The sequence below is a fragment of the Penicillium maclennaniae genome (assembly GCF_028827695.1).
Source record: "Penicillium maclennaniae strain IBT 15551 chromosome Unknown utg000003l:1.0-5670915.0:1.0-5674809.0, whole genome shotgun sequence".
NCBI lineage: Eukaryota > Fungi > Ascomycota > Eurotiomycetes > Eurotiales > Aspergillaceae > Penicillium > Penicillium maclennaniae.
Window position 1 is genome coordinate 2,927,238 of NW_026623215.1, and position 27,213 is coordinate 2,954,450.

The 27,213-nt window shown below is 52.7% G+C and overlaps 8 protein-coding genes across 8 annotated transcripts; 4 read left to right on the top strand and 4 right to left on the bottom strand.

The window, feature by feature from the left end:
* Positions 1 to 324: 324 nt before the first annotated feature.
* On the bottom strand, positions 325 to 7,295 carry N7477_003214 (acetyl-CoA carboxylase ACC1; the record flags this gene model as incomplete). The annotated part of the gene is made up of 6 exons (XM_056964877.1): positions 325 to 432; positions 477 to 2,324; positions 2,408 to 4,792; positions 4,845 to 6,467; positions 6,512 to 7,036; positions 7,128 to 7,295. 6 exons carry the CDS (start codon positions 7,293 to 7,295, stop codon positions 325 to 327), a joined length of 6,657 nt encoding a protein of 2,218 aa, XP_056824830.1.
* A 1,436-nt stretch (positions 7,296 to 8,731) lies between these two features.
* Positions 8,732 to 8,962, bottom strand: N7477_003215 (uncharacterized protein; the record flags this gene model as incomplete). Its single annotated transcript, XM_056964878.1, has 1 exon — positions 8,732 to 8,962. One exon carries the CDS (start codon positions 8,960 to 8,962, stop codon positions 8,732 to 8,734), a length of 231 nt encoding a protein of 76 aa, XP_056824831.1.
* A 35-nt stretch (positions 8,963 to 8,997) lies between these two features.
* On the bottom strand, positions 8,998 to 10,546 carry N7477_003216 (uncharacterized protein; the record flags this gene model as incomplete). The annotated part of the gene is made up of 2 exons (XM_056964879.1): positions 8,998 to 10,254; positions 10,310 to 10,546. 2 exons carry the CDS (start codon positions 10,544 to 10,546, stop codon positions 8,998 to 9,000), a joined length of 1,494 nt encoding a protein of 497 aa, XP_056824832.1.
* Positions 10,547 to 11,439: 893 nt separating this feature from the next.
* N7477_003217 (cysteine hydrolase family protein) lies at positions 11,440 to 12,796 on the top strand (the record flags this gene model as incomplete). Its single annotated transcript, XM_056964880.1, has 4 exons — positions 11,440 to 11,546; positions 11,612 to 12,036; positions 12,102 to 12,233; positions 12,294 to 12,796. The coding sequence occupies 4 exons, from the start codon at positions 11,440 to 11,442 to the stop codon at positions 12,794 to 12,796; spliced, it is 1,167 nt and encodes a 388-aa protein (XP_056824833.1).
* A 479-nt stretch (positions 12,797 to 13,275) lies between these two features.
* Positions 13,276 to 13,902, bottom strand: N7477_003218 (TRAPP subunit TRS20; the record flags this gene model as incomplete). The annotated part of the gene is made up of 2 exons (XM_056964881.1): positions 13,276 to 13,636; positions 13,712 to 13,902. 2 exons carry the CDS (start codon positions 13,900 to 13,902, stop codon positions 13,276 to 13,278), a joined length of 552 nt encoding a protein of 183 aa, XP_056824834.1.
* Positions 13,903 to 14,537: 635 nt separating this feature from the next.
* N7477_003219 (splicing regulator NSRP1-like domain-containing protein) lies at positions 14,538 to 15,877 on the top strand (the record flags this gene model as incomplete). Its single annotated transcript, XM_056964882.1, has 2 exons — positions 14,538 to 15,248; positions 15,302 to 15,877. The coding sequence occupies 2 exons, from the start codon at positions 14,538 to 14,540 to the stop codon at positions 15,875 to 15,877; spliced, it is 1,287 nt and encodes a 428-aa protein (XP_056824835.1).
* A 547-nt stretch (positions 15,878 to 16,424) lies between these two features.
* N7477_003220 (40S ribosomal protein eS30) lies at positions 16,425 to 16,840 on the top strand (the record flags this gene model as incomplete). The annotated part of the gene is made up of 3 exons (XM_056964883.1): positions 16,425 to 16,488; positions 16,554 to 16,672; positions 16,817 to 16,840. The coding sequence occupies 3 exons, from the start codon at positions 16,425 to 16,427 to the stop codon at positions 16,838 to 16,840; spliced, it is 207 nt and encodes a 68-aa protein (XP_056824836.1).
* A 2,347-nt stretch (positions 16,841 to 19,187) lies between these two features.
* On the top strand, positions 19,188 to 27,043 carry N7477_003221 (uncharacterized protein; the record flags this gene model as incomplete). Its single annotated transcript, XM_056964884.1, has 6 exons — positions 19,188 to 19,524; positions 19,577 to 21,186; positions 21,230 to 21,304; positions 21,357 to 21,963; positions 22,013 to 25,999; positions 26,067 to 27,043. 6 exons carry the CDS (start codon positions 19,188 to 19,190, stop codon positions 27,041 to 27,043), a joined length of 7,593 nt encoding a protein of 2,530 aa, XP_056824837.1.
* Positions 27,044 to 27,213: the final 170 nt, after the last annotated feature.

Sequence of the window (27,213 nt, forward strand, 5' to 3'; positions counted from 1 at the left end):
AGTTATTTCCAGGGATTCGAACAGCGCAACGTCGCGGCAAAGTCTCCACTACTCTCCACCATGGACAATGCATCGTGCAGGCAGCAGCCGAGCTTCATAATTACGAGTAACTCAGTCCGAACGTCCAAATTTTACTAAGTGAGATATTGTGGTACACACAAATTAAATGTATTGGAAACTAAACATTCAAGACAAATCATACCGATCACGAAAACACCGATGCACTCTTGGATAAACAAAGAAAAAGAGAAAGGGAAAAGAGCATATCAAGTCATGATAATGGAAGCCCAAAGTACTTCCCAAATTTCCGAGGATCGGAAACAGTTATGCGGATCCAAGGTACTTGAGCACATTCTCGCGCTCCTCAACAGGCAACATAGAAAGCACCTGCTGCACACCACGAAGACCACCCTCCTTGTTTCCAATAAGCAGCTGCGCGACCTCAGAGGCAACGCCTCCGTGCGCAAGGCCTCAACCTTGGCATGCACGATCTTCTTGTTCTCCTCGTACCAGGTGGCGACCTTGAGGTCATCATGCTCGAGCTCCTCGTCCAGCAGGCCGGTCCAGGCGTGCAAAGTGCGGAGGTGCGCGGCACGGGGTGTCTCAGTACTGGTGGAGGCCGCACCAGTGGAGGGAATGGCGCCACCGGCACCATTGCGAGGAGCAGGGGTGGCAGAAGCGGCGACCATGCGCTTGACGATCAACTCTTCACTGAGACGGCGGCGTAGGCGCCAGTAGAAGAAGCGGCGAGCGTTCTGCCACTTCAGGGGATGGCGAATGGTGTTCTTGGCTTGCATGCGGCCGGCGCGGTCGTGCAGGTCGGCGAATTGGAGAGCGATCTGCAGGTAGACAGGCAGGAGCTGCTCTTCACGGATGGCCATCTTGGCCTTGATCTCGGTCAACTGCTCATTGCTGAGGGAGGTGTCTTCGAGGGAACGGCGGAGGTCACCATAGGTGGTGTCCAGGCGGGCCATGGTATCAAGCTGCTTGTCGCGGCGGTACTTGATGTTCACAATACCTTCGGGCTCGAGGACACCACCGCGGGACTCTTCGTCGGCGTACATCTCCATTTGATCGGGGTTAATGGTGGGGTCAACGACGACCCACGATCCACCACGGAGCTCACCGTGAGGAGGGATGTACACGAAGATGGGCTGCTCGTGCTTGACGAGAGCATCGACGATGTACGAACCGTACTTGAGGACCTCGTTGTACATGTCACGCTGACCACCAGAGAAACCTCTCCAGTTGGCAAGGATCATGACGGGCAGCTGCTCACCGTTGTTGAAATCACGGAGAGCCTGGGCCGTCTTGTAGGCGGAGTTGGGGTACCAAACACCACCAGCCTCCTGGGTGATCATCTCCATAGAGTCGGGGTTGGCTGGGTCAGCAGGAGTAACGTTCTCAACAGAGCGGGTCTCGACAGCGATGACACCCATGGGAATACCACCAAGGCGAGCACGACCAACAACAACAGTGCGAGCCCAACCGCCGAGGGACTCTTCAAATGAGTCTTTGTCGAACAGACCAGGGAGGAAGCCTTCTGGTTCCTGCTTACCACCAATGAGCCAGCGGACATCGTAGGACTGCTTGGGAGGCGGGTAGTAGGCGACATCACGATCCCAGTTATCAGACCAGGGGCGGATGGGGATAGGAGCACCCTTCTTGTCGGGAACGAAGGACATCCACTCGACGATCTTGCGAACACCGTCGAAGTCGTCAGCCGCAGTCATGTGGGAAACACCGTTGTTGTACATGATCTGGGTACCTCCAAGCTGCAAGTTGGAGGTATAGACCTCACGACCGAGCAGCTTGTTGATGGCAGGAGCACCAGTCAGGATGATGGGCTGGCCCTCAACCTGGATAGCACGCTGACCAAGACGAACAAGGTAGGCACCGATACCGACGGAACGGCAGGTAACCAGCGTGATGGTGAAAATGTCCTCGTAGGCCTTGGAAGTAGCACCAGCGATGAGACCGGAGCCCTTGAGACACTCAACACCAAGGCCGTCCTTGGCACCAATGATAGTGGTGATCTTGTAGCGATCCTCACCCTCGTCGTGAATGAGCTCAGTAATGACCTCCTTCTTCTTGCCAGCATCGAAGCGCTTCTTGACCTCGGGAGTGAGGTAGAGGTACTTGAAGCCAGCCTCAGGTTTGGAAGCATCGTTCCAGGCAACGGAGAAGTATGGGATCAGCTCATCGGCCATACCGATACGGGCACCGGAGTTGGCAGACAAGTAGATACGCGGGATACCAAGCTTGCGAGCGAGCTCAGTGCACTTGTGGAAGAATTTATCTTCCTGGGGGCCGAACGAACCAATCTGGAAGGTGATGTCGTTGGCAACAATAATGAAACGACGACCCTTGGGGTACTTGGGGTACGGGCAGTGACGATCCAGCCGACCATACCGTGAGAGTTGGTGCCGGGCTCACGGGAGACCTCAACCAGATTGTCAGTGTCATCGAGGACCAATTCCTCATAGTCAATGCACTCGCCGATAGCTGGGCGCTGAGAAGACAGCGAGGGGATATCCGCGACAGCCTTGGTCCAAGCGTTCTGGAAGGCCTGGCGGAACAGCTCGGGGAAATCGTACACGTACTGAGTTCCCATGAGGTGAGCTTTGTAACGCTTGGGCTGCAGCCACTCCTTAGTAGGGTAAGGAGTAGACACACGGGCGCATGTGCATGGAGCCGAGCTTGGTAGTACCACCAATGCTCTGGAAAATCCACTCGCCCTTCTCGGACTTACGCTCGATGTACAGCTCAACCTGGATGATGAAGCCGTAGGTGTTGCTGATGATAACACGCAGAGGGTAGGGCATGCCGGTGGAGGGATCAGTGCAAAGGATGCGAATCTCAGCTCCGGTGACACGGAGGCGCCACAGGCGACGACCGAAGCGGTCGAGGAAGCCAGCAAGAGCCTGCTCGACATCGATGGGCTGCAGGTTGAAGACGGGGAGAAGTTGATGAAGATGTGGTTAAGGTCAGAGTTGTTGTTGCCAATGATCTCAAGGGCATCCAAAATATCGTTCATCAGGCGATCAGCCTCCGAGATCAGGTATTCGGCTGTGGGAATGTCATCACGCAGACGACCAGGACGGACGACAGCGCGAACAAAGTAGCGCTTGTCGACGGCCTTGTCGCTTTCGGGACCCTTTCCAAGCGCCTCGTAGACGTGAATGTTACGGTTCTCAGTGAAAACGGGCTTGATCTTGAACTTGGACAGACGGCCAAGCTCAAGCTGGAAGGCAAGAGCAGGCTCGTTGTGGCGAATGCTCTCATCTTCCTCATACTTGGGGCCACGGAAGGTGAAGTATCCGGGGTAGACACCGTTCTTGGCACAGATGAAGGTCACCCGGCGGATGCGGCGGGAGAGCAACTCCTCCTTGTTGTCAGCTAACAGTCTCTGCATCTGGGAAGCGATCTGAGAGTCATCCTGCTCTTCAATGTCACGGATAGCAATATTGAGGACACCAGTAAGCTCGTCATCGTTCTCCTTAGCACCCGGGGGTGCAGGGCGACGCTTGCCCTCAAGATTGGCAATCAGGCCGTTGTCAGCCTTATGGGCCTTGGCGCCAGCGCGGTTGAAGGCCTCCAGAGCCTTGGGTAGGAATTCCTCTGCATCCTCCAGGTACTGCACGGGAATAATGACACCGCGGCGGATAGGGTCGGTGGAGGGGTCGTTGACCAGGTAGGACATGTCACTGATGGAGTTAATGCGCTTGAATGGGTTGCTTTCAGCGGTAGGGGTGCCGGGAGCCGAGGGCTGAGTGGAGGAGATAGGACCAAACTCAGCCTGACCCAGCTTGCCGAGGGTGAAGTCCCAAGACAGGAGGGGAGGCTCACCAGCGGCGCTGTAGTCAAGGCTCTTGACAGTGTAGGCACGATAAGCGCGGCGGACATAGACCTCCAGAGCAGCGAGGGTGACCCAGGGGTCCTGGTGGACGAAGAAGCGAGGAAGTACATCAAAGACGGTATACTTGGAGTCGACGACCTCCTTCAAGATACCAGCATCGGGCTCACGGTGGTCCCAGCCAGTCTCGCCGTAGCGGGACTCGACAACAGAAGAGCGCAGGATGTGCTCCATCTGGGACAAGCGTTCCTCCAGCGATGGCATAGCGCACTGGATGAGAACCTCACGAGCCTTGAGAGTGACCTTAGCGGTGGAGCGAGCCTCGAGGTCAGTAAGCTTTTTCAAAATAGGCTTGAAGTGCTTGCTGACATTGCCGAGGTTGGGCTGGTTGGGGCGGTACATTTCCAAGATGGCCAGTATCAGGTTGTTCTTGGAGCCAACGCGGCTGTGAGAGAGGACAGTGTGTACGACCTTGGTGATATCGTCCTTGTTCTCCTCGCGAAGCTTGAGAATGACATCCTCGTCACGCTTAGTACCGGTGGAGAACAGCTTCTCGACACCGTAGTACTGCTCCAAGAGACTGATGAAGACATTATACTCGTTGGTCTTCAGGCCGTCGAGATACTTGTTGATAACCAGCGTCAAGGGCGAGAGAGTGGTTTTAAGGATCTCGGCATCGGCGGGGTTAACGTGGTCCTCAATGAAACGAGAAATAATCTTCTGGAGCTGCTTGGCAGGGAATTCAGCCTTGCGAGACTTGGCCTTCTCGACGACGCCTTCGAGCTGGGCATCCAGCTTCTGAGGCATACGCGAGTGCAGAGCGGATGACTGGGCATTCCACTCTCCATAAGGAAGCTCGGGGTTGCGAAGGACCTCAACAAGCTCCTTCAGAGTCTCACCCATAATGACCTGGTTGTCGAAACCACGAAGGATGTTCTCCAGAATGGTGTACAGTAACCAGAAGCGCTGCGGGGGGTTTCATACCGACAACGACGGGAGGGCCAAGGTCGGGCAGCTGGCCAGTGAAGGGGTGAGCGTGCTTAACACGCGAAGGGTCATCCAAAGCGAGAATACCGAGGATATCACCCGCTTCCAAAGTGGCTCCGGGCTGCTTGAGGAGCTGCACCATACCATCCTCCTGAGCGATCAGAGGCATGTACATCTTCATGACTTCAACCTCAGCGTAGGCCTGGCCAGCGCGGATGTGCTCACCGTTCTGGACAGTGAACTTGACCAGCTTACCGGGAGAGGGGGAGCGAAGCTGAGTGGGGTCGTTCTCCTGCTCCAAAAGGCAGGTCTTGCCATCCACACTCAGACGAGTGGCAGCAGGCTCCTCCTTCCAGTAGACATTGTGACTGCGGCCGCTGAGCAAGACCAGCAGACCACCGTCAGCCAGAGCACGAACACCAACGGAGCACTTGGAACCGTTGATGAACAGGTGGTAGCTGTCCAGACTAGCGCGAGTGGCAGTGAACTTGTAGCGAGCACCCTCGTAGATGAAGTCTACGGGGAAGACAGTCTTGAGGACTTCCTTGGAAGGAACTTGACCCTTCTCCAGACCCTTGCGGTACTCCTCAATGCCAGCCTCACTGGCAAGGTGGGCCTTGGTGACGGCACCACAGATAACAGCGACAATAGGGTCAGGGCGCTCGGCTGTCAGCTTGTTGGAGATGAGCTGGTCGAGCCAACCGGTGGTGATGGTGTTGTCCTCGAAAGCGGGAGTTTCCAACAGCTTGATGAGGTACTCAACGGTGGTACGGAAGTCACCACGAATGCTCAATTCCTTCAGAGCAACAACCATGTGCTTGCGCGAGGCAGAACGATTCTCACCGTAGGCGAAAATGTGACCGAACTGGCTGTCCGAGAAACTGTGGATACCACCAGAGGTTCCGACGGAGAAGTAACCCCAAACGTTAGAAGAACTGCGGAAGTTCAGCTCGTGCATGGTACCACTGGAAGGCTTGAAACCCTCGCCGGGATCTTCAGAGGTAATACGGCAAGCAGTGGTGTGGCCCTTGGGCTGAGGGCGGCGCTGAGTCTTCAGACTCTCCTCGCTGGAGAAATCGAAGTCAATCTCGCCGGTGGTGTTGGGGTCAACACCGTACAGGAGACGAATGTCGCGGATCTGGTGCAGAGGAATACCCATGGCGATCTGGAGCTGGGCAGCGGGCAGGTTGACACCAGAGACCATTTCAGTGGTGGGATGTTCCACTTGAAGACGGGGGTTCAACTCGAGGAAGTAGAACTTGTCATCGGAATGCGAGTACAGATACTCGACGGTACCGGCAGACACGTAACCGACCAGACGACCAAGGCTGACAGCAGCCTTCTCCATTGCCTGGAAAGTGGGTTGTTTGGCAATGGTGACGGGTGCCTCCTCAATAATCTTCTGGTGACGACGCTGAACAGAGCAGTCACGGCCGAAGAGGGAGATGTTGTTACCGTACTGATCAGCAAGCAGCTGCACCTCCAAGTGGCGAGCGTTACCAGCCAGCTTCATGATGAAAATAGGAGAACCGGGGATCTCGTTGGCGGCCGCATTGTACAGGGAGACGAAGTCCTCCTCGTTGTCGACCTTACGGATACCCTTACCACCACCACCCTCGGAGGCCTTGACCATGACGGGGAATCCAATCTGCTTAGCCTTCTCCAGACCTTCGGCGGGGAGAACGTGCAGCCGCGGGCGTAGACATCGTCCTCGACTGTCACAATTCCTTTTTCATCAATCGTCACCTCTTCGACGCCGGTTCCCGACCAGGGGATACAGGGCACACCAGCATGCTGTGCGACAATGGTGGAAGAGATCTTGTCACCCAGCGAGCGCATGGCAGATGCGGGAGGACCAATGAAGATGATCTTCTTGGGCGAGGCCGCTAGGGACTCAGGTAGCCGAGGGTTCTCAGAGGCGTGACCCCATCCAGCCCATACGGCGTGAACATCCATGCGCTCGGCAACATCGACGATCAGCTCGACGTTGGCATAATTATTATTATTCGTTCCGCCAGGAACCTCGACGTATTGGTCAGCCATGCGGATGTAGTCGGCGTTGGCGGTAAGATCCTCCGGGGTGGCCATGACAGTGAACTGGATGGCTCGCTCGTTGCCAAAGGTCTCGTAGGCCCATTTCCTCACTGAGCGAATCTCCTTGACGGCGGCGATACCGTTGTTGGCGATAAGCACCTAAAAATGAGAAAAGAGATGAAAATCAGCCCCAAGTCCTTCCAATTGAGTTTGTGAACTCATAAAATCATGTTTGTCGTCTCAAACTTACCGACGTAATGACGGAGTGACCGCCATGCTCGGCGACGAAGTCCTTCACGGAGCTCGGAGGTGCTACTTCGAGGTGGTTACCACCAATGAAATGTGAAGGGAGGTTGTATTTGGCGGCATTGGAGCTGCCGTGGCCGTTGGACGGCTGATTGCCGTTGGGGACGCCCATGGTGTAAATGGATCAGGCAGTCTCAGATCCCATGCGAGAGTTGAGGCGAAAGGAAGAGATTAAAAGAAGTAATGTACAACGTGGCGAACCCGGAAACGGTGACGCGGGTAGAAAGCAGAAGTAGGAAAGGGAAAGACTGGATAATGTCAAGTCAGCCCGGGCAACACGAAGATCCCAATGCGGCAGCGTCGGAGCTTGGTCGCAAACGGGGGCAGGATCGCGAGGTAACAAGGAGGTTGCAGTAACACTTACCGGGACCACCGAAACCCGACTAAGAAAAGATGAGAAAAAAAAATTCGTTTCTCTTGGATAGCAACGAACTAATACTCGATCGAAGACGCCAGAAGAAAAAAAATGATGAGGATGATTTTCTAGAGTCCCACCAAGTGGAGAATCCCAACTCGTGCACCGAAAGTACCTTCCCATATTGTTTAGTACTGTCAGGTACATCCAGGAACACCCCTTCCCCAACTCCCGCGTCTTTGTTGGGCCGGTTCCACTGTGTCTCTACGTCCCACCATTTCGACCATGTCGACCTTTTCGATGATTTCGATAATGTCCTCATCTTCTTTTCTCTCATTACCCTCTTAAAACACCCTCATCAGTGTCATCACTCCCTCATGATATCGATCTCTTCGTTTCCGCTTATTTCCCTGGCCCCTTGACGAGTTGGGTGGCTGACGGTGTCCGCCCCCTCAGCCCCTCCATAGATTATCCCGGGGTCGGACACCGAGTCGGCAGCTTAAACCCCCTCGGACTACGAGATGGCGCTAACGGAGTAAAGTAACCACGTAGTAACCACGTAAATTATCCGGGTCTATACATGCCCGAGTTGTCGCTTTCCGGCCTCGCTGTAAACCGGTGGGGACCCTTGCCAGGGTAGGTGACGTACCGCTAGCTCCCAACGTGAGATCGGCGATACGGGACGGGCTGCCCCATCGGCAACGACATTGATGTACAAATGGCCTATACTACCCAACATGTCTTCGGCTCTAAATCCCTCTATGGTCTAGTGGCTCGGCGGCTGGCTGGGCTGAGGAAGAGTTCCCTCTCACACACCAACCTTCAGAACAACACTTCAAGGACGTAAACTCGTGGGTATTATCGAACGCCTCGCGACGTAGAAAACAAGAAACGCTGAGACACAGCTTAGGACGCCTCGGAATCCACCAAAGGCTACATCAAATCAAGGTAAAGGTCATGGTAAAGGTCAAGAGGTGAGCAATGCTCCACATCAGCGCCGAGTAGAACTGTACAGGATGGCGCCGGTGCGGAGTCTCCGTGGCCACGAACCAGGCGGCCGCTATGCACAAAATGCAACACCACGATTCCCAAACTGGTGTCGACGAATAAAGCACTCGCAAGAAGCGAAATCTAATGGAAATATCGCACATCTCAGCTCAACGCCGCAGGGAGAGGTACCGGGGAAATTCTTTTTAATAAGTTTCACCCAGGTCATCCACTTGCATCTTTCGCTCGGACGGTGGCATGCCCCCGGGGCCGATGCTGGTCTTGAAATTCCGGGGAGTGGGGATGGCGGAGACACCACTGGTCGTGCGTTTCTTCAGGGTCGGGGTGGCTGAGAAGGATGGCCGTCGGAAGTCCTGGGGAATCCGAGTAGTGGTGGGGGTCTGAGAAATATCTCGATCTTCATCAATACCAGACATGCTGCCGACAGATGAGGTCTGGCCCGCATTGTTGCTCAGAGAAGACCGCGGTCGGCGGCTCTCCGTCGTCGGGTTGGTTGAATAATGTCCGAGGGTGTTTTAGCCCCAGGGCGGCTCTGCCGACTTTCGGGCCGCGCATTGATTGGCACGCCTGAGTGGACACTCTGGCTGAAGGAGCTACGACTGGAGAAGCTGGTTCGACTGCTTGGGCGGCTGTCGCCCTGAGTTCGAGCTCCAAATGATTGGCGGCTCTGCGGGAGATAGGACGGAGTGCTCTCACTGTCTCGTATCGATGAACCGAAACTGCTGCCACTCATCCGCTTGCGAGAGCTTCTTCGGACGGTCACGCTAGATGGGACCGGGCTGTCTCCAGCAATAGACCCCGAGCGAGGGGATCCATGTCGTGAAGACGTCTCGGACGGCGCAGGAAGTCGCGATTTGGCAGACTGGATTCGCTCCTCGAGCGTCTGCATCTTGCCAATAAGGCCACGGATCTGATACAGTGAACTGGATTTAGGAAGCCCAGGAGGACGCTGCGTAGTCGATCTCGATAGGCTAGCACGGGAGGAAATCGACATGGAAGGAGTGGACCGTCCGCCACCATTATTGCTAAAGGCGAGAGAAGTGGCCCGGGAGTGAGTGGGACGAGGCGCAGTGCGGGCATTGATCAAAGTGCGCGAATTGATCGGGTCGGCGCCTGCTGCCCTGCTTCGAGGGAAGGTGGGGGTTGCATTGATCGACCTGCGCAGGCTGGCGGAGGACTCGGAGATAGGAGGTGAAGGTGGGGTTTCGGCAGACATTGCCAGCGATGATTTGGCTGGCGGCGTCGCAAAAACAGGAGAGGATGTCGCGGTTCCAGGCGACCGATCGAAAATCTCCAGGTGCTGGGGGGTGGATGGGCTGCGGTACAGGGGGGTCGGCTTGCGACGACGGAATCCGTGCCCCTCGGTGTGTCGCAGCTTCTCTTGAACGATCTCAGCTTCGACCTTAAGATCAGATAATTCATCACGCAGGCGCTGGTTCTCGATCCGCAAATCCTCACGCTCCTGTTCACCACTGCGCATTTCTTCCTCCAGCAGCACTCCGCGCTCGATAGCCATGTTGAATTTGGATTCCATGTCCTCCAGGGACGAGGAAGTATTTCGGGCTTGTCGCTCATAGTCATCGTTGGCAACTTCGATATCGCGCAGCTTCAACTGCAGAGTGCGGCTCGTGTCGCGTAGGGAAGTAATCTCCTTTTGCAAAGTATTTTGCACTGAGTTGGCTTCAGCCTTGGACTGCTTGTATTTGGTCTGCCGCTGTGTAAGTTTCCCATATATCGGCCAGCAGAATGAAGAAGTACCATACCTTCCATTCCTCAACTTCGTATCGCAAATTATCGACTTTCTCTTTCAGCTGGCGCTCCCGCTTCTCTGAGGCCTCAATGTCTTTCTCCAGCTCAGCCTCCAGCTCCCGGCTGGAGAGTTGAAAATCCGCTAGCTCCGTTTCAAGCTGCTCATACTGGGCCTTGTAATGCGCTAGTTCGTCTCTGTAGGAGCTGCTGGTGTGCTTCCGCTCGGAAGAGGAATCATCGGCGGCCGGCATCGTCCCGTGTTGGGCACCCGGGCCGCAAAGACTTGCGCGAGTCCAACGTCAACCGTTTTCTTGCTTCCTTTTCAAAGGGGCCAGATGATAGATCTGCCAATTATGACGAAGAGCGAACGAATATTTCAACGGGTCATAGGGCTGCGTTGGTAGCGACGCACGGTTGTTGATAAGAACCCCTCGGCGAGGCGGTGACGCAGCGGGATCGGGATCGTTAATGAGTTCAATGGAAACCCTCCACCGAGAGAGCACGAATGTATGACTGAAAAACTGAAAAAGCCCCCGGATTGGTGTTTGAGCCCCGATAGACTTACCCTATCCTATAGGAGTGTGTACGCTCTCACGGTGGACGGGCAGGCGTCGCAAGAGGCGGGTTTGGGTTGATTAGATCGGGTGTTCAGTTGTCAACACACGTTCCGGTCGTCAGGGGATCCAGCAAGGCGCTAAGCTCGATAGGGAGCTATGTCTTAGTGCCTGAGGCTAGCAAGTCTAACCCTCTTTGGGCAAGTGACTCTGATCAGCGATCTGGATTCATCCCGAGGGTCTCTTTTTGGGCCTCCTTGGGTCTCCGGGGTAGATCTTACTGTCCGCGAAAGGGGGAAACAAAAAGTGCGTCTCATTCAGTCGATTTCCGTTTCGGTGGTTCAGCCTCTCTTCCACATCTTCTTCCTGCCACCGATCTGGTAGATTATGCCCACGCACGGCATCCTTGGATCGGAGGCTGATCGTCAACGCTGCTTCCACGCACTTGTTTACCCTCGCCCCTCCGGTTCCCACCAGTTGCTCCACGTTGTATATCATGCTCGCCAGCTTTAAATGATGATGTGACGCGCGCGCTGACCCTATCCCTTACCAGGCTACTTGCGAGACTGGGCCCATCCACCTCGCCCATCATGGCGGACCCCACCGATCTGAACCTGGACGCGCCGAGTGACCTTCAGGACATTCCTGAACTTGCCATGCAATTGATCCCCCCGCCGGAAGGAACGTATCCTGATAAGTGAGTGGCCGACTTCCCCTTGCATCCGAAAGCGTTCCCTTCTAACCAGCACCTCCCCGGGTTAGGAACACGCTCCTCGCCGCCGTTCAAGCACATGGCAAAGCACATGGCTATAATGTTGTGGTCAAATCGTCAAGCACGCCCACCGAGAAGAAGCCAGGACGGACTGCCAAAGTCTGGTTGCGCTGCGATCGCGGCGGACACTATCGACCTCGCAATGGGCTGACTGAAGAGACACGCAAACGCAGAAGAACATCACGCTTAATGGACTGCCCATTCATGCTTGTCGCAGCTGGTTCTCCCGGTATCTGGACTTTAACCGTTCTTAACCCCACACACAACCATGGTCCCATCGTCGAGAAGCCCCGTCAGGTGCCTCATCACAAGGTGCGCAAGGGTCAACTGCCTGCAATCCCTTACGATTGGCCTCATGATGCGACCTTTACTCCGTACACGACTGCACTTGTTATCATTGACATGCAGAAAGATTGTAAGTGCGCTCGAACGTGATGCGCATCATGTTTGGGGAAATATACTTATGTTTCTCTTTACCAGTCTGCGCCCCTGGTGGATACCTCGAGTATCAGGGTTACGACATATCTGCTGCACAAGCACTAATTCCCAAGTTGCAGCGGCTGCTTCACTCTTTCCGCTCTGCCGCTTTCCCTGTATACCACACTCGTGAAGGTTCGTACGCGACGCCCGCATTTCTCTCCTGTTTACTTCAATGGCTAACCCATACTCTAGGTCACCGTCCCGACTTGTCCACTCTTTCCAGCAGAGAATTATTCCGTTCCCGTAACAACGCTATGGGCCTGGGAATCGGCTCTCAAGGCCCCATGGGTCGCCTGCTTATCCGTGGCGAGCTGGGTCACGACATAGTCGAGGAGCTATATCCTCTGCCCGGAGAACCAATCATTGATAAGCCCGGTCGCGGTGCCTTCGCTCACACGGATTTTGAACTGATACTACGAAACAAAGGTGTCAAGAATCTCGTTATTGCTGGTGTTACTACCGATGTCTGTGTTTCAAGCACCATGCGCGAGGCTAACGACCGTGGATTCGACTGCGTCCTGCTGGACGACGCTAGTGCAGCCAGCGAGCCATCCCTCCACATGAGCACCGTCGAGTCCATCAAGATGGGAGGAGGTATCTTCGGGTCTGTCGCCAAGCTTGAAGATGTGATTCAAGCCGTTGACAGCTTCAAGTCCGTGACTATGAAGAAGCTGGCTCCTCAACTGACAGGCTAAACATATAAAGAACACCCTCGAATTGGTGAGTTTGATTAATTGCTGGGAAATGGGCGGAAACAGGCGTTTTTCGGGATAAAACTCCCTTTCTAGGTGATTCAATTATCCAAGAGCGTCTTTCGACCCTGGGTTTCAAGTTTCGGGTTTCAGGTTTTAGGTTTCTTCTTGATGGAATTAGCGGGATATGCAATTTTTTTGGTCTTTCTTTTTGTCGAAAAGTCATAGCTGATCATTTTCTTTGGAGGGTTTACTGTCTGGACATTATCATAGTGTGCATTGACCAACAAACTGCCCCTATTCTTTCCTGGGTATCATACATCTTTGCTGTTCGCTTTTCCACTTGCAATGGCTCTCTTAGAAATTGTATCAAGTACACAGCATATGCAAGAGCAACGCAATTTCGATCTAATGTTCACGCAAGTCCAAAACGCCTCGCTCCATGATAAAGAAAAAAAAACAGAATCAGTCAGCTTACTCCATTACAACCACTTCTTTCCGGCGCCTGTGACCTTTGCACGGAACACGGGGCTCTTGATTTCCATTCCTTGTTTGTAGAATGGGCTCATGGCTGTCTTAACATAGCTCTCGTACACTTCATTCATGAACTGGCGAACTGCTTCCTCGGTCTGAGGGGAAGTCGGGTTTGCAGCGATGGAGCTCGACGAGGTACGAGTGGTTGATGCGGATGAGCCGAGAAGTGAGGACGATCCAAGACCACTGGATGGACCTGAGGGTAGTTGCGGAGGTTGATGTAGAAGGAGGAAGCGGGCGCCGCTAGGTGTGAGGAAGGCGGAGATGTAGGCTGCGGCGGGTGGATAGGTGTCGATGTGTTTGAGATACCTATTCTAAAGCATTAGCTCTGGGTGTGGTGCTGAAAGAGTCTACGAAACAACTCATGCAAGGCGAGAAACTCACATTCCGCCATTGGTCCACTGTGCCTCTTCGACAATGTCCAGACTGGAGTGGATGATGAATTGATTCATGTACTGCGCTGTGTCAGGGAAACGGAATCGGGCAATGCCATCGCCGCCGCCTTTCGAGGTGCCAAATGCGATGTTGAAGATCGGCGTATCGGTTGGTGAGAGAATGGTGAAGTAATATGACATTTTGGCGGGAAAGTGAGTGCGGAGATCCGAGTTGGGGGCTTCGAGGGGAGACGAACTGCTGCGGCCGATGTTTAGTGTCGGGCACGTGATTGATAAGGGACCAGCTTCCAACTAGATATGAATTGGGAACGAGAGCTTGACGCTATAGGGCATGACCTGGATTTTGAGTCCACATCCTTTGATTGTTGTAAGGTTTTAGAAATGAGTCATCGGATCGGAAGCTTGTCTTCACTTTTGACATGTATTGCCTCGATACTGGTTCATTTGTTCGCTCTCGACTCATATATATTCCTCCGATCGAAATAGATTAAGCCGGAAAATCTAGAGCAAAATGGAAAATATACAATCATCTATGAAGCTTTCAAATCATCTCAAAAGCATACTCGTATATCACTAGGAGGTTCAACCAGGAAGACAGAGCTTAAGTGCTACTTCCACAAGACTTGACTCTACTTCCCCCGCAAAATACGGTCACATGACTGATAGCCAGCCCCTACTTTATCGCTATCGCGACTTTTTGATCTCGACGTCACTCACACACACCTCAGCTTGCGCCCGCTTGAAATTCTCCGCCATCCTTGCATGCTTGCGTATAGCGCAATTTTGCCAAACGACCAGCCAGATAAGGTCGAAAAATGGCTCCGCAATTCGGCTTAAACCTCACTAATAAGAAGCCTTTGGGGCCAAAACTGAGCAACCCTCTCGGACAAAAGCGCAAGAAGAACATTTTCGATGACGACTCGGAAGATGACAACCAGAATGGAGATGGAGCAGTTGAAGTGTCGACACTGGATGGATTCGATGCGTCGGCTCCCAAACCCTCAAAATCATTTACGACAGCAGGGCCGCCATCTAAACGAAAGATGCAATTGGGAAGTGGCAAGCCTAGTGTCAAACCATTGAACAAGAATTCAATATTTGCGGATGATGAGGATGAGGATGAGCAGAAAGATAAAGAACAACAAGGAGAGGTGCGCTTCGGACTTAACCAGGCGCAGTCGAAGCAGCAGACGGTCCCAGGTAGGGACTTCACCAACCTTTCTGCAATGCATAGCAGCAAGAGACATGCCAAAGAGGCGGAAGAGGTAGATCCGTCAATCTACTCCTACGATGCAGTGTACGACAGTCTACACGCCAAGACAGAGAAGTCTGCGACCGCCGACAAGAGTGAAACACCGAAGTATATGGAAAACCTGCTTCGGAGCGCCGAAATTCGTAAACGAGACCAGTTAAGAGCGCGAGATCGTCAACTGGCCAAGGAGAGAGAGGTGGAGGGCGATGAATTTGCGGATAAAGAAGCATTTGTCACGAGTGCGTACAAAGCCCAGCAGGCAGAGATGCGGAAGGTGGAAGAAGAGGAGGCACGTCGGGAAAAAGAGGAGGAAGAGCGAAAGAAAAGAACGGCGGCGCTGGCATGGTCGGCTTCTACCGAGATGTGCTTTCACGAGGCGAGGCAAAACACGAAGAGGCCGTCAAAGCCGCCGAGGAAGCTGCGCGCCGTCTCAAGGCAGGAGAAGTCACGGAGGATACTGTGGAGTCAGAAGAGAAGAGCGAGGCTCAAAAGATCGAGGATCTCAACGCTCGTGGCGCTCGTGTTGCGGTCAACGACGAAGGCCAGGTAGTCGACAAGCGACAACTGCTATCCGCAGGATTGAATGTGGCGCCTAAACCCAAAACTACTCCATCGGCTACTTCTGTAGCGGCCGCCCGGCCCGCAGGACGACCTGGTGCCAATGCTGGCAACCAAGCTGGCCGTGCTGGCCAACGTTCTCGTCAGACCGAAATGATTACCCGACAGCTCGAGCAGCAGGCCCGTCAAGAAGAAGAGGCAGAGGCAGCACGACAAAAGGAGATCGCAGAAAAGGCTCGCAGCCAGAAGACCGCCAGCGATGTCTTGAGCGCGAAGGAGCGATATTTGGCAAGAAAGCGGGAGCGGGAAGAGGCAGCTGCGAAGGAAAAGGCCAATGCCAAGTAAAGGAGACCCTGAGAATCTTTATATTTGCATCTACTGTGTTCGAAAGGGAGTTCAAGGTTGTAAACTTCCACGGTGTTTGGATTGAACTTGTAGAACTGGTTGTGTTATCCACGGAGAAGGTATTCGAGTCTGGAGCTGCTACAGCCAAAGTGACACATGGTCTTGGTGCCTTTGTCATTAAATAAAACAAGAACAAAAACAGAACAAAAGATACCGGAAAGATCTAAAGACTATAAGATTGATACCTTGGACCAGAGCCCAAGTAAATCGTCAGTGAAAAAATCAAAGATCTTCATGTACTTCGGAGGAACCGGGGCTTAACTCCGTTAAGTATATCACGTGACACCACCAGACCGACAACTCACACGTTGACTCATTCGCTGACTCATCCGGCTCACCGCAGATAAATTGATCCGCACCGACGACGCTCGCTAAGCCGCCCCACAGTCGCACTGCCAATTTTGAATCCCTATCGTGCCTCGATCGCCTCGCTTCATCCCCCTTCAACAACGCACACCTCTTTCGTCCATTCCCATCAACATCCAACATGGGTAAGGTTCACGGCTCTCTCGCCCGTGCCGGTAAGGTCAAGGCTGCCACTCCCAAGGCAAGTACCCCCGTGAACCCATCGCCACCGTGTCCGCCGCGGATTCATCCAGCGTCAGCATCCTAACAGCCATCCGCGCACAGGTCGAGCCCCAGGAGAAGAAGAAGCAGCCCAAGGGCCGCGCCTACAAGCGTATTCTCTACACCCGCCGCTTCGTCAACGTCACCATGACTGGTGGCAAGCGCAAGGTACATACCGAATGAGATCCCCTCCAACCACAATCACGCACAGCCCACTCGAAAATATCATCAAACCCATCACATCCACCACCTTGATCATGCACAACCATCGATCCCAGGATAGGATAGCAAGACTGACAACGGACTCCACAGATGAACCCTAACCCCGGCTCATAAATTGCCCAACTTCGCTAAAGAAAACACCCGAGTCGTGGAGGATCGTCGAGGTTTTACGCTCTTGAAAGACATGATCGCAAAGCACGACTCCGCCATGGCCCCATCGAACGAAGACTTACCGGCCGCGGCCGGCTACTTGTACGGATGATATCATGCTTCGTTTTCATTTGAATTTTCGGCAACGGATTGGTTTTTGAGGGGTGGAAAAATCTTAGGGAAATGGATACTGGTAGCTTTGAGATGGAAAGCCATGGCTGGGGGCCAGCTGCATACGCAGGCTGTGCTCAGGGTGGTCGTTTTCGCCTCTTTACATAGGCTATTCCATGCATTGCATTTCCAAGCCAGGAATGGACTCGTTGTCGCTCCTCTCTTCTTGTTTCTCTTGCGGTTGCTAGGCTCTTCGAAACCTGGTCAGTTGAGACTTGTTCCCTCATTGACTGGCGTTTTCTGGCACTGCTCTGTAGGCATCACCTGTATAGGATACGCGGATTTTTGCATCTGTGCTCTCCAAAATTACGAGCCCCGGGGACTATGGTCCTCAGAGTCCATTTCAAGCGCTAGCAGTATCATTTCCGTTCAGCAAGATCCGGGGACTAATCTACCAGACGATGTGATCAAACCTGCGGAAAACATTGATGACAGCATGTGTACCTCTCCAGCGTAAAATGACCATTCCAATATCTGAGCCCCGCCCCCGCCGCTCGGAATTTTGGCCTATATTTAGGCTCCGCCACTAAGTAGCTAGTCAGGCAGACTGGAGGCTCTGGGTGGCCTGACACTATCATTTATCAGATATGACCGCAGACTACAAATTCACACAGGAGGAGCACGATTACTACGCGAGGGCATGCCGAAGCCCTTTCTGTTCCCATGTTGAGGACTTTGGATTGAATACTTTAGCTTGGGAAAAGAAAGACCGCCTGGTCTCTCAGGCTTTCACTTGCATGACTACTCTTGGGCGAGATGCTGGACCGGAATATCGGTTGGATGAATGTCCAGAACGTTTGTATTGGTTGATCATTTGAGAGTCTTTTATCTGGAGGGTCTTGGCCATTTACGGTGATATAAGTTGATGATCGGATATATATTAGTTCTTTGCATGGTTCATGCTCTTAAGGTATACAAGTGACCAAGCCGAGGTACCTGCTTCATAAGAATAAGCGTCATTAATCGGTTCGATCAACATTGGTATCAGGATATTTTCCTATCGAGTCTAACAGTACCGATCGAAATGAAGCCACCTGCCAAATTAGTTCAGTGACGGATGTATTCACGGAAGTGGGTTTGGGGAGTATGCTCGGCAATGTCATGACATAGACAGTGGGGGCACAATCGACAATAGATGCTCTCGCCATGCGAAGAGCGATGCTCTGATCACAGACAAAGAGGATGATCTCATGAGCCGGCGCGAGCCCCGGGACTGTCATGGAACAGCGAGTAAATGACCTCACTGCGAGAAGAGCCATGGGTCGCGGAGTGCGATTAAGGTTGCCGGGGATGAGCGCACTTTGATGACTAAGGGCATCTTAAGGCCATTCAATCAACTGGCTGCCTTCTCCGCTTCTCTGACCTGAGGAAGAGTCCTGTGAAGGTGAAAGTCTATGCGTCACTGGGCTGAATATCGTGGGACGGCCCACACGATCGTGCGGGTGTTCCATTTTCCAGATTCGATCTGTCGATTACCCCACACGAGCACTAGCCCTCCGTAGCTACTCTTGCGTGGATATGGGGATGTATTTAGGCTCAAACTTGGCAATTCTTGCAATCATCGAAAGCGAGAAAATCTGAAACCAGTGTCATCATTGTCTTTGAACTGGAGTAGGTGCTTTGGGGGTTCTAATAATCGCGAGCAATTCAATCAAGCAACTTCTCTGATAACAGGAAATATATTGAAGACAGTGACGAAGCTCCTGAGTCAATGCACACAGATCACCTGCCTAGAAGACCCGAAGACCCACATGTCCCCTTATACAGCATCATCGACTTGACTCTGAGGAGCGGCAATGCTGCAATCAAGGCTTCTACTGCCTTCTTGACCCGCTTGCGGCCCTTGGATCCAGGAATACAGTGCACTGCTCATTGCTGAATAGCACTTTGTCCTGAATAGTTGTAGCTTCGTAGAGGATAGCTCGGGAGCTCCAAAGTACACCCATGATGTAATCACCTTAACAGGGACGATTCTAGTATTAATTGTCATGGAATCTTTTTTTTCTAAAAACTTTCCTCCCACACCTACTATAACACAAACTGAACTCAATGACTGTACGATAATTTCGATTTGATTTTTACGACCAATACCGATTCAATTCACAATTTACCACGATACCCAACCCCTCTGCACATCACCATGGCGAGCAAACAAGTAGGCGAGGAGATGGATTCGGAGAAGTATCAGAGCATCGGAGCTAAAGTTGCAAAGCAGCTTAGCAAGAGGATGTCTTTGAGCAAGAGCTCGAGCAAAGAAACGAAGGAAAGCCATAGCAACACGACTGCCACCGACAGTGGCATCAACCAAACCACTACAACAGACAATGCTTCGAAAGAAACTGCCAGCGAAAGCAACTTCAGCAAGCAGGCTTTGGAACATGGTGGAGAGATGAAAGATCGAGGAGATATAAGGGACAACCAAGGAACTGCCGAAAAAAAGAGAAAACCCGCTGGGCGAAAGAGACGCTGCTGGAGCCGTGAGCTATCTCGGCCTGACTAAGGAAAACATTCAAAAACCCGCTGAGGAAGCCCCCAGCCACGTCTTCGGCCATAAGCCCAGCATAAACCCGAAGGAGTCGAACGATGATATCAAAAAAGGCCCGATCACCCACGGCCGGACGAACCAGCGAAACCCTACCGGAAGCGCCTATTCTGGAGCTGGAGGTAGTGGAGACGGACGTTTCAATCAACCACAGCATTCTTCCGGTAGGCCTTTGTCAGAAGGCTTTGCTGGAAGCAGCCCGTCAGCTGGAGGTTATGCGCCCAGAGGATCTGGTCCTCATCTAGCATTTGTCGGAAACAACGCGTCTAAGCGGGACACCACTGCAGGAGGCGTGGCTGGAGATAGCAACACCACAGCAGCAAATCTTACTGGAAGCAGTATTGCCAAAGATAACACCGTTGGAGGATCTACCACCGGAGGAGCCTATACCGGTAGCGAGGCATCCAAGTCTGGTACCACTGGAAACAAGCCCCAATTCACTGACACAACTTGGGGCACCAACACCGCTAATGCCGGAGGTGCTGCTGCTGGAGGAACTCTTGCTGGAAGCAGTACCTCCAAAGGAGATACATCCGGAAGCAAGTATGCCTACACCGATGCTTCAAAGACCAATGTTACCGGAGATTCCGTTACTAGCGGAGCAGTGGGTGGCAGCAGTGCTTCAAGAAACACTGCTTTGAGAAATGCAAAGCCTACCTACGACGATGCTAGCGCTGGAGGTATGACCGGAAGTCAGGCAACTAAAAACTACATGCCGGGGACTACTTCTAGTGGAGGAGGTCTTTCTCGAAGCAATGCCACCAAAGTAAAACCTGGAAATGGCATCTCTGGAAGTGGGATGACTGGAAGTGACATGTCTACCGGTGATGCCATCAAGAAGAGTCTTGCTGGAGGTGCCGCTATCGGCGGTCCCACTGGAATCAAAGCTGGAGGTCAAAGTGCGACAGACGACACCATCGACCATGAGCTGAGTGAACAATCTCACATCGCACAAGATGTTTTCAGTTCTGGTGCGTTCAACAAAGACGCCGCAAAAGGCCTTTCTGGGGGTAGGGAAATGATTTCCCATGACCCACCTAGCAAGCCTACGAGAAAAATGGGAAAGCACAAGACGGCCCAACAAACCTCTGAAGCATCCAAAGGGGACTTTGGCCAGGAGACACGTTCAGCTGGACAAGCCAGCAAAGGGATGTCTGGTAGCAGTGGCCTTGGAATGGGTGCTGTCGGCGGCGCCTTATCCGGAGGAACTATGGACAGCGGAGGTCTTCGTCAGGACATGACCCAAAGTAATATTACTCAAAGCTCCTATAACCAGACCCAACGCAATATGGGTCAGAGCTCCTATGGCCAGACTCAGTCGAGCACTGCCAATACCGAAAAGATGAGCAGCACCACCACTACCACCACTGCACAGCCCAAACGTGTTGTCCAGAATTTCAGCGGTGGCGGCCACAAGGCCACCGTGCTCCAGGATAAGGTTCAGGCTGTTTCCCAGAAGTGCAAGACCCAGCTTGGGCTCACGGCTACCGAGATAAGTCAGAGGGCACCAAACGTGGACACTTTCTTTGATGCAGTAGCTGCTGAGCGCCTCCGCTGGATGCCCCGTGATGGGAGCAGACTGGACTGCCAGTCTCAGGTGGGCTTCTCGACTTGCGTATGCTGTTGATGCTTTGCGCCAGTCGATTGGAGCCTTTGCGCCCGGAGCCGACGACGCCGCCAAGCTCATTTGGGGATTCGAGATCCTTCTCTTGGAGGTAAGACAGGTGTCCAGTGAGATTTTGCAGACGATGCTAACATGATCATTAGTCTGATCTTGACAACATGGATGTGTTTGAAAGCGTTTTCGGCAGATATGGCCGCGTTGCTGTGCACATTCACTTGCTTCTCCAGTACGAGAGCGCTTACAAGTCGTCCCCTGAGCTTCAGCCAGTAGCTTCAGCTGCGTATGCAGACCTGCTCGAAATGGTCTGCAGCACCACGGCTAGCTGTGTTGAAGGCGCGAAGAGCAAGGAGTCTGAACATACTATTGCTCATAATGTTGACACCGCATTTTTGACCTACGCCAAGCGCTACTCAACCCATTGGAACATTATTGTTGAAGCTGCAACCTCGAAGCTCGTGATGAACAGCTCCTTGATGTACTTGACTCCCGAATTGGGCAGTCTTCGCCAGTTCTTGGGTGTTCAAGATCGTCCTCTTCAGTTCATTCTCGAGTCCCGTACGCACTCTTTGGCGGAGGGGTCGTTTGAATGGTTTAACAACACCCTGTATGACTTTTCAACTGGAAAGTCTCCCGTGATGCTGGTGACTGGTGGCCCAGGCTCGGGAAAGAGTGCCCTGGCGCAGTGGACCGTGGAGCGACTACAGGAGTCAGGCGAGCACGACAATTGGAATGTGATTCCATACACGATTCGTGAGTTCGTTACATTCTGAACTAGTGAATTATTAACTAAATATATTAGGTGCCGATATTCCTGTCGCGACGCTGCCCCTTCGCTTCTTGAAGGGCATTATGCACCAGATGCTAGATCACTGCGTCAGTGACCAGCGGGCTCAAGAAGCTATTCTGATTGAAGTAGCCAGGGCAGCTCAAAGCGCGCTTGATGGTGCCGGTGAAGCCGAGGTCGAAGAATCTCTTTGGAGGGGTATTCGCGTAGGATTGAGTTCTGACATTCAGTACATGTTTATCGTGGATGGTTTGGATCAAATGAAGGCTGGCGATACCGATGCCGTTTCATGCCTTACCCATTTCGCTGAGTGCCTTTCCGATCAGAGTGCCGGGTCCAAGATGATCGCCTTCACCAGGCCTCTAGGCTCGAAAATGCGTGCCCCAAACATTGAACATTTCACGCTGCAGACTTCTCAGACTCAAGCTGATCTGGAGACATATGTCTCTAAGATGATGTTTAATTCGCAATTTGATGGTCCTGTGGACAATCAAATGGAATCAGCCGTGTCTGTCATTGTCAACCGCTCACATGGTTCTTTCAGCTGGGCAGAGATGGCAGTTGCCCACGCTCAACAGCAGAGAACCCTGAGCCAGGCAATCTCTGCTGTACAAAGTTTGCCTGAAGCCATGTCTGACTTGCTGGACTTCCATATGAAGAACATGGACTTCAGTCAGCATGAGGCACGTTATATCATGTCGTGGCTTGCCGCCGCCGAGAGACCATTATTGGTCGAGGAGGTAGAACAGCTGCTAGCTGTTGATCCCCAGGGTCCCAGCTTCATGTCACTATACTCGCGAGGTGAAGATCAGTGGTTCAGCTCCTTGAAACCTCTTGTTATGACCCGCGATGGTGTGGTATCCTTCGCCCACACAAGCATTCGCGATCATGTCATCAAGCAGGCAAGATCTGCCAGCATTAAATCTCCACTCAACCTGAGAGAAGCTCACTACGATCTTCTTACTAGGTGTCTTGCCTGGGTTCAACTGAGTGTGCGAGAAGAGGCTGAAATTTCCATGGATAAGCTTAGTATGGAGGAGCGTAACCACCTTTTCGACAAATATGTCATGCTCGAGTACACTGCCCGCTATTGGCTGTCACATCTACTCTCGTCGCCTCTTGTCACCGATGATGGTGAATTCCAATTCACTACAGGCTTCAAGAAACTCGTACCCTCGACTGTTCTCTTTGCTCGTCTTGAGTTGACTTGTAAAGAGTCTCAGTACACCCGATCTAGTGTCGTCGAGCTCTACCGACTGGCTGCAGATATTCGTCGCTTAGTTTTGGGTGAGAAGTCGATGGCTCTTCTCCAGAGTCTCTTCTTTAGTTCTCGTGTCTCAGAATTGGCTCATGCCAGTCATGCAGATGAGCACAGCTACGAAGCATGGAGACTTAGTCAAGAGCTCCTGGGCCAGACTGACAGTATCACGGTGAATTGTGTTGAGATGATGACCCAGTCTTTCACTGCACGGGGCACCATGACTACTCAACAGGAAGATATCATGAAGTATCTGATCTTGACTGATTCCGAGATCACTGGTGTTGAGTTCAACCAGCGCCTGAACTACCTCGGAATGATAGTGGGCATGTACAAGACTCGCGGAGATAACGAATCTGCCTTAACCATTTCGAAACAATTCTACCAGCAAATTATGGAGAAATACGGTACAAATTCGAGACAGTCGAACGAGACCGCGGAATTCCTGACCACCCAATTCCCAACTACTGGAAATGACGAGATGAGTCGGGACATCGCGAGAACCAAGTATGACAACATGTTGCGAACCATGGAAGTTGACGACGAGCGTCGCATCAAGTACACCCTGTACATGGCCCATATGTACGAGCAACAGGGTGAGACGGCCCAAGCCCAGGCAGTTCTGTCCTCTCTATGGGCTGGCCTCAACTCTCGCGACATCGACTCGGTTGAGATGATGGACAAGAAGACCAATGTCGCACTGGTATACTACCAGTTCCTTCGTCGACAGAGCCGCAACGAATCAGCGGAAATGATCATCCATGAGCTCATTGCGGATCTCGAGTCTACTGGTATCCATTCCGAGGAGATGATGCAGCGCGTGCAGCTTCTTCGTGTTGAGACACAAGAAATGCACATGTATAGCATGGACCGTGCCTTGGCCATCCTGATGTGGCGTTACTATAAGGAGAGCGGCCAGGAATACACCCAAGACGCTTCGAGTCTAGCTCTTTCGCTTGCCGAAGGCATGGCTGCAACAGTAACAATGCAGAGATCCTCAGGCCTGTCTGTCAAGGACCGCAAGCTGATGGTAGAGCTTTTGGATTCCATCGCCTCGTATCCCAAGAACCTCTCTGTGTCCACATTGATTCTGTGCCACAACCTTGCCAGTATCTATGTACGAGAGGGTGACTGGCAAGAAGCAGGTGATTGCTCCAAGGCAGTTTTGCAGCATATCTGGCCCACTGTCGAGCAAGCCGGATCCCATAAGAAATTCAGCACTGAATTGGCACCCCCGATTGCCGACCTGGCATTGGTCTTGGCTTACTGCCACTTCCGCAGACTGCACTTGGATATGGGCACTGTAGTCTACGAGAATGCTTTCGCATCTCTTATCTCATCTGACAGAGTGCCGGTGCCTTCTGTCCTGGCTGTTGCGAAGGCGGTGGTTGAATTTTACGAGACCACTTTCCAGTTCACCAAGGCTCTCACTTTGCTCCATACTGTCAGCAACTTCTTGGCAAGTCGTTTGGGCGAGACTCACAAGCATACAATTGACAATCTGTACCTGGAAGCTGCGCTGGCCGCCCGTCTGGAGATGAATCCCGAAGCAAAGAGTTCCTACCATCGCATCTATAGGAGCACTTGTGGTGAAACCACCATAGCTCCGGATGGAATTGAAGCTGCACTTGCTCTCATTGGCCTTTATGAGACGGAAAGCAAGTGGGACTCTGCCCTGGAAGTCTACCGGCACCTTTGGCCGACTCTTGTGGTTCAAGACAACACGTCTACTTACGATGAGTCTGAAGTCGAACGTCTCCTGGAGAAGACATATCTTGGCTACATGACTATCTTGACTACTCAAACGGGGATGACGGAGTTCTCTGAGAGATACAAGGTTGCATCTGACTACGTGACTACATGCCGTAACGTCTATGGGCCGACGGATGAGAAGACACTCAGTGCACTTCTTCTATACGCCGAGCTGTGCGAGACCAACGAGGCGTACACCGACCAGGCTATCGCACTCTATAAGCAGCCTCTTCATAATGCTGACTGGGTGCCGACTTCTGAAGCTTCTTTGCCTCTGGAGCAAATGTCGCAACCACTGCCCATTACACTGAAGCACAAGCTGGCCCAGCTCTTTGTCCGAAGGCGTGACTCGACTAGCGAGGCTCGCTCGCTGTACACGGAAGAGTTTCAATTGGCGAAGAAAACCCAGGGATACTTCTCTACCACTACCTTGTCCTGGCTCCGTGAGCTCGCTCTCGCACATTCTCGACAGGGAACACCTTCATCAGTTCAGCAAGGCAATGCGCTTCTTCACACATATGTCACAGATGTTCTCCACGCCGGCGGCGATCCCGACATGACGAGTGACTGGGCTCGTAAGATAGCCTCCATCTATCTGGAATGCGGCTTCATTGAAGGTGGCAACAGCGTTCTTGATGAACTCCGCCACCGCGTGCTCTCAGGATCCGATACCTCTGCAATGGCATTGAGAGATCGCCGCGATGCCAAGTTTGTAGCCTCCTTCGAGGAAGTATTCGGTCGCCGTGGTAGCTCCGAAGAGATCATCACCGAGATGTATCGCGAAATGCAGATTCAACAGACCTTCACGAGAAACCTGTCTGGCCACGACTTCATCCCGACACTGATCTCTGGAGATCGTCTTGCCCGTCTGCAGATCGATCAGAAGCGCGCTCGTGCCGCGAAGGAGACCCGCGACAGGCTATATGAGTACTTCTGCGTTACTCTATCTGCTACCAACATTGCAGACCACGACATCGTGATGCAATTCTACGGTATCTGCCTCCGCGATACAGGATGAGAATTACAATTTGAACATTCTCAAGACAACCACCAGCCTAGTCCGCGATCTATGCAACGACCAGCGCTTCCAAGACGCAAGCGACGTCACCGGTGTCTTGCACTCCTTCTTGCATCTGACAGACGGCCTGAACAGCTACGAAAGTATCATCACAGCCACCAAGCTATGCTTGTACCTGAGCGGCCACCAAGCCACCAAGTGCCAGAACGAGAAACTCTTCAACGAGATGTCCGTCAAATCCAAGATGCTGCTTCAAGAACTCATGGCTGCGTCCAAGTCACTTGGAATCGAGATCATGGACCTGCCATTCCCCGAGCTAAACGATATCATCACGCTACTCGGCGAATGCGAGATGTTCGACGACCTCGAGACGATCCTCACCCAGCTCTGGACATCCCGCATTGTCCAGCGCACCTGGACTCCAGACGTAGTTGTATGGATTGGTCGACGACTCGTCGAGACGCGCTTCTGCCGTGGCTCCGTCGACTCGGCCATCCAACTATGTCGCGATATCTGCTACAACCTGCGGCAGGTATGGGGTAGCTGTGACAACGTGACCCTGGAGATGACCAAGCTTCTATCTGCTCTCTACACAGCCTTGGAAGACCACAAGTCCGCTGCAACACTGCACGAGGGTGTTCTTCACGACTTGCTCAGCGACTCTGAAGCCAAGAATCATCCTGGCGCTTTGAATGCCGTCTCCCAACACATGGAACTACTCCGTCGCGCGCAATCTCGCCTCGGCACAGAGAAGAGTACTCGTTCCTCGTCGCATGCCGATCTAATCGCTCAAGTGACAGACCGGTTTGGTCTGCAATCCGAACAGATCGAAGGTGTGGGCGATGCTAATGGCGGCGAGAAATTCGGCGTCTGGTCTAAGCCTCGTCGGTTCAGTATTGATGTTGAGGATCTGGACGACCAGGGCCAGATGCATCACAACCACTTGCGGGAGTCTAGTGGTGCTGGGTTGTTGACTGGTAGTGGTGCGCCTCGGAGGATTTCTGTCCAGGCGCTGTAATGGGATGATATTGGTAGGATGGGGATAGAATGTTGATTCAAATTGCCAGATATTTGTGATTTCTAGTGTCGTTTTTGGCTTTTTGTTTCAACATGTAATTGGGGGGAAAGTTGGGATCAAATTGTGAAGTAAAGGTATACAGTCAGAGTTCAGTCAATTTTATTAATCTT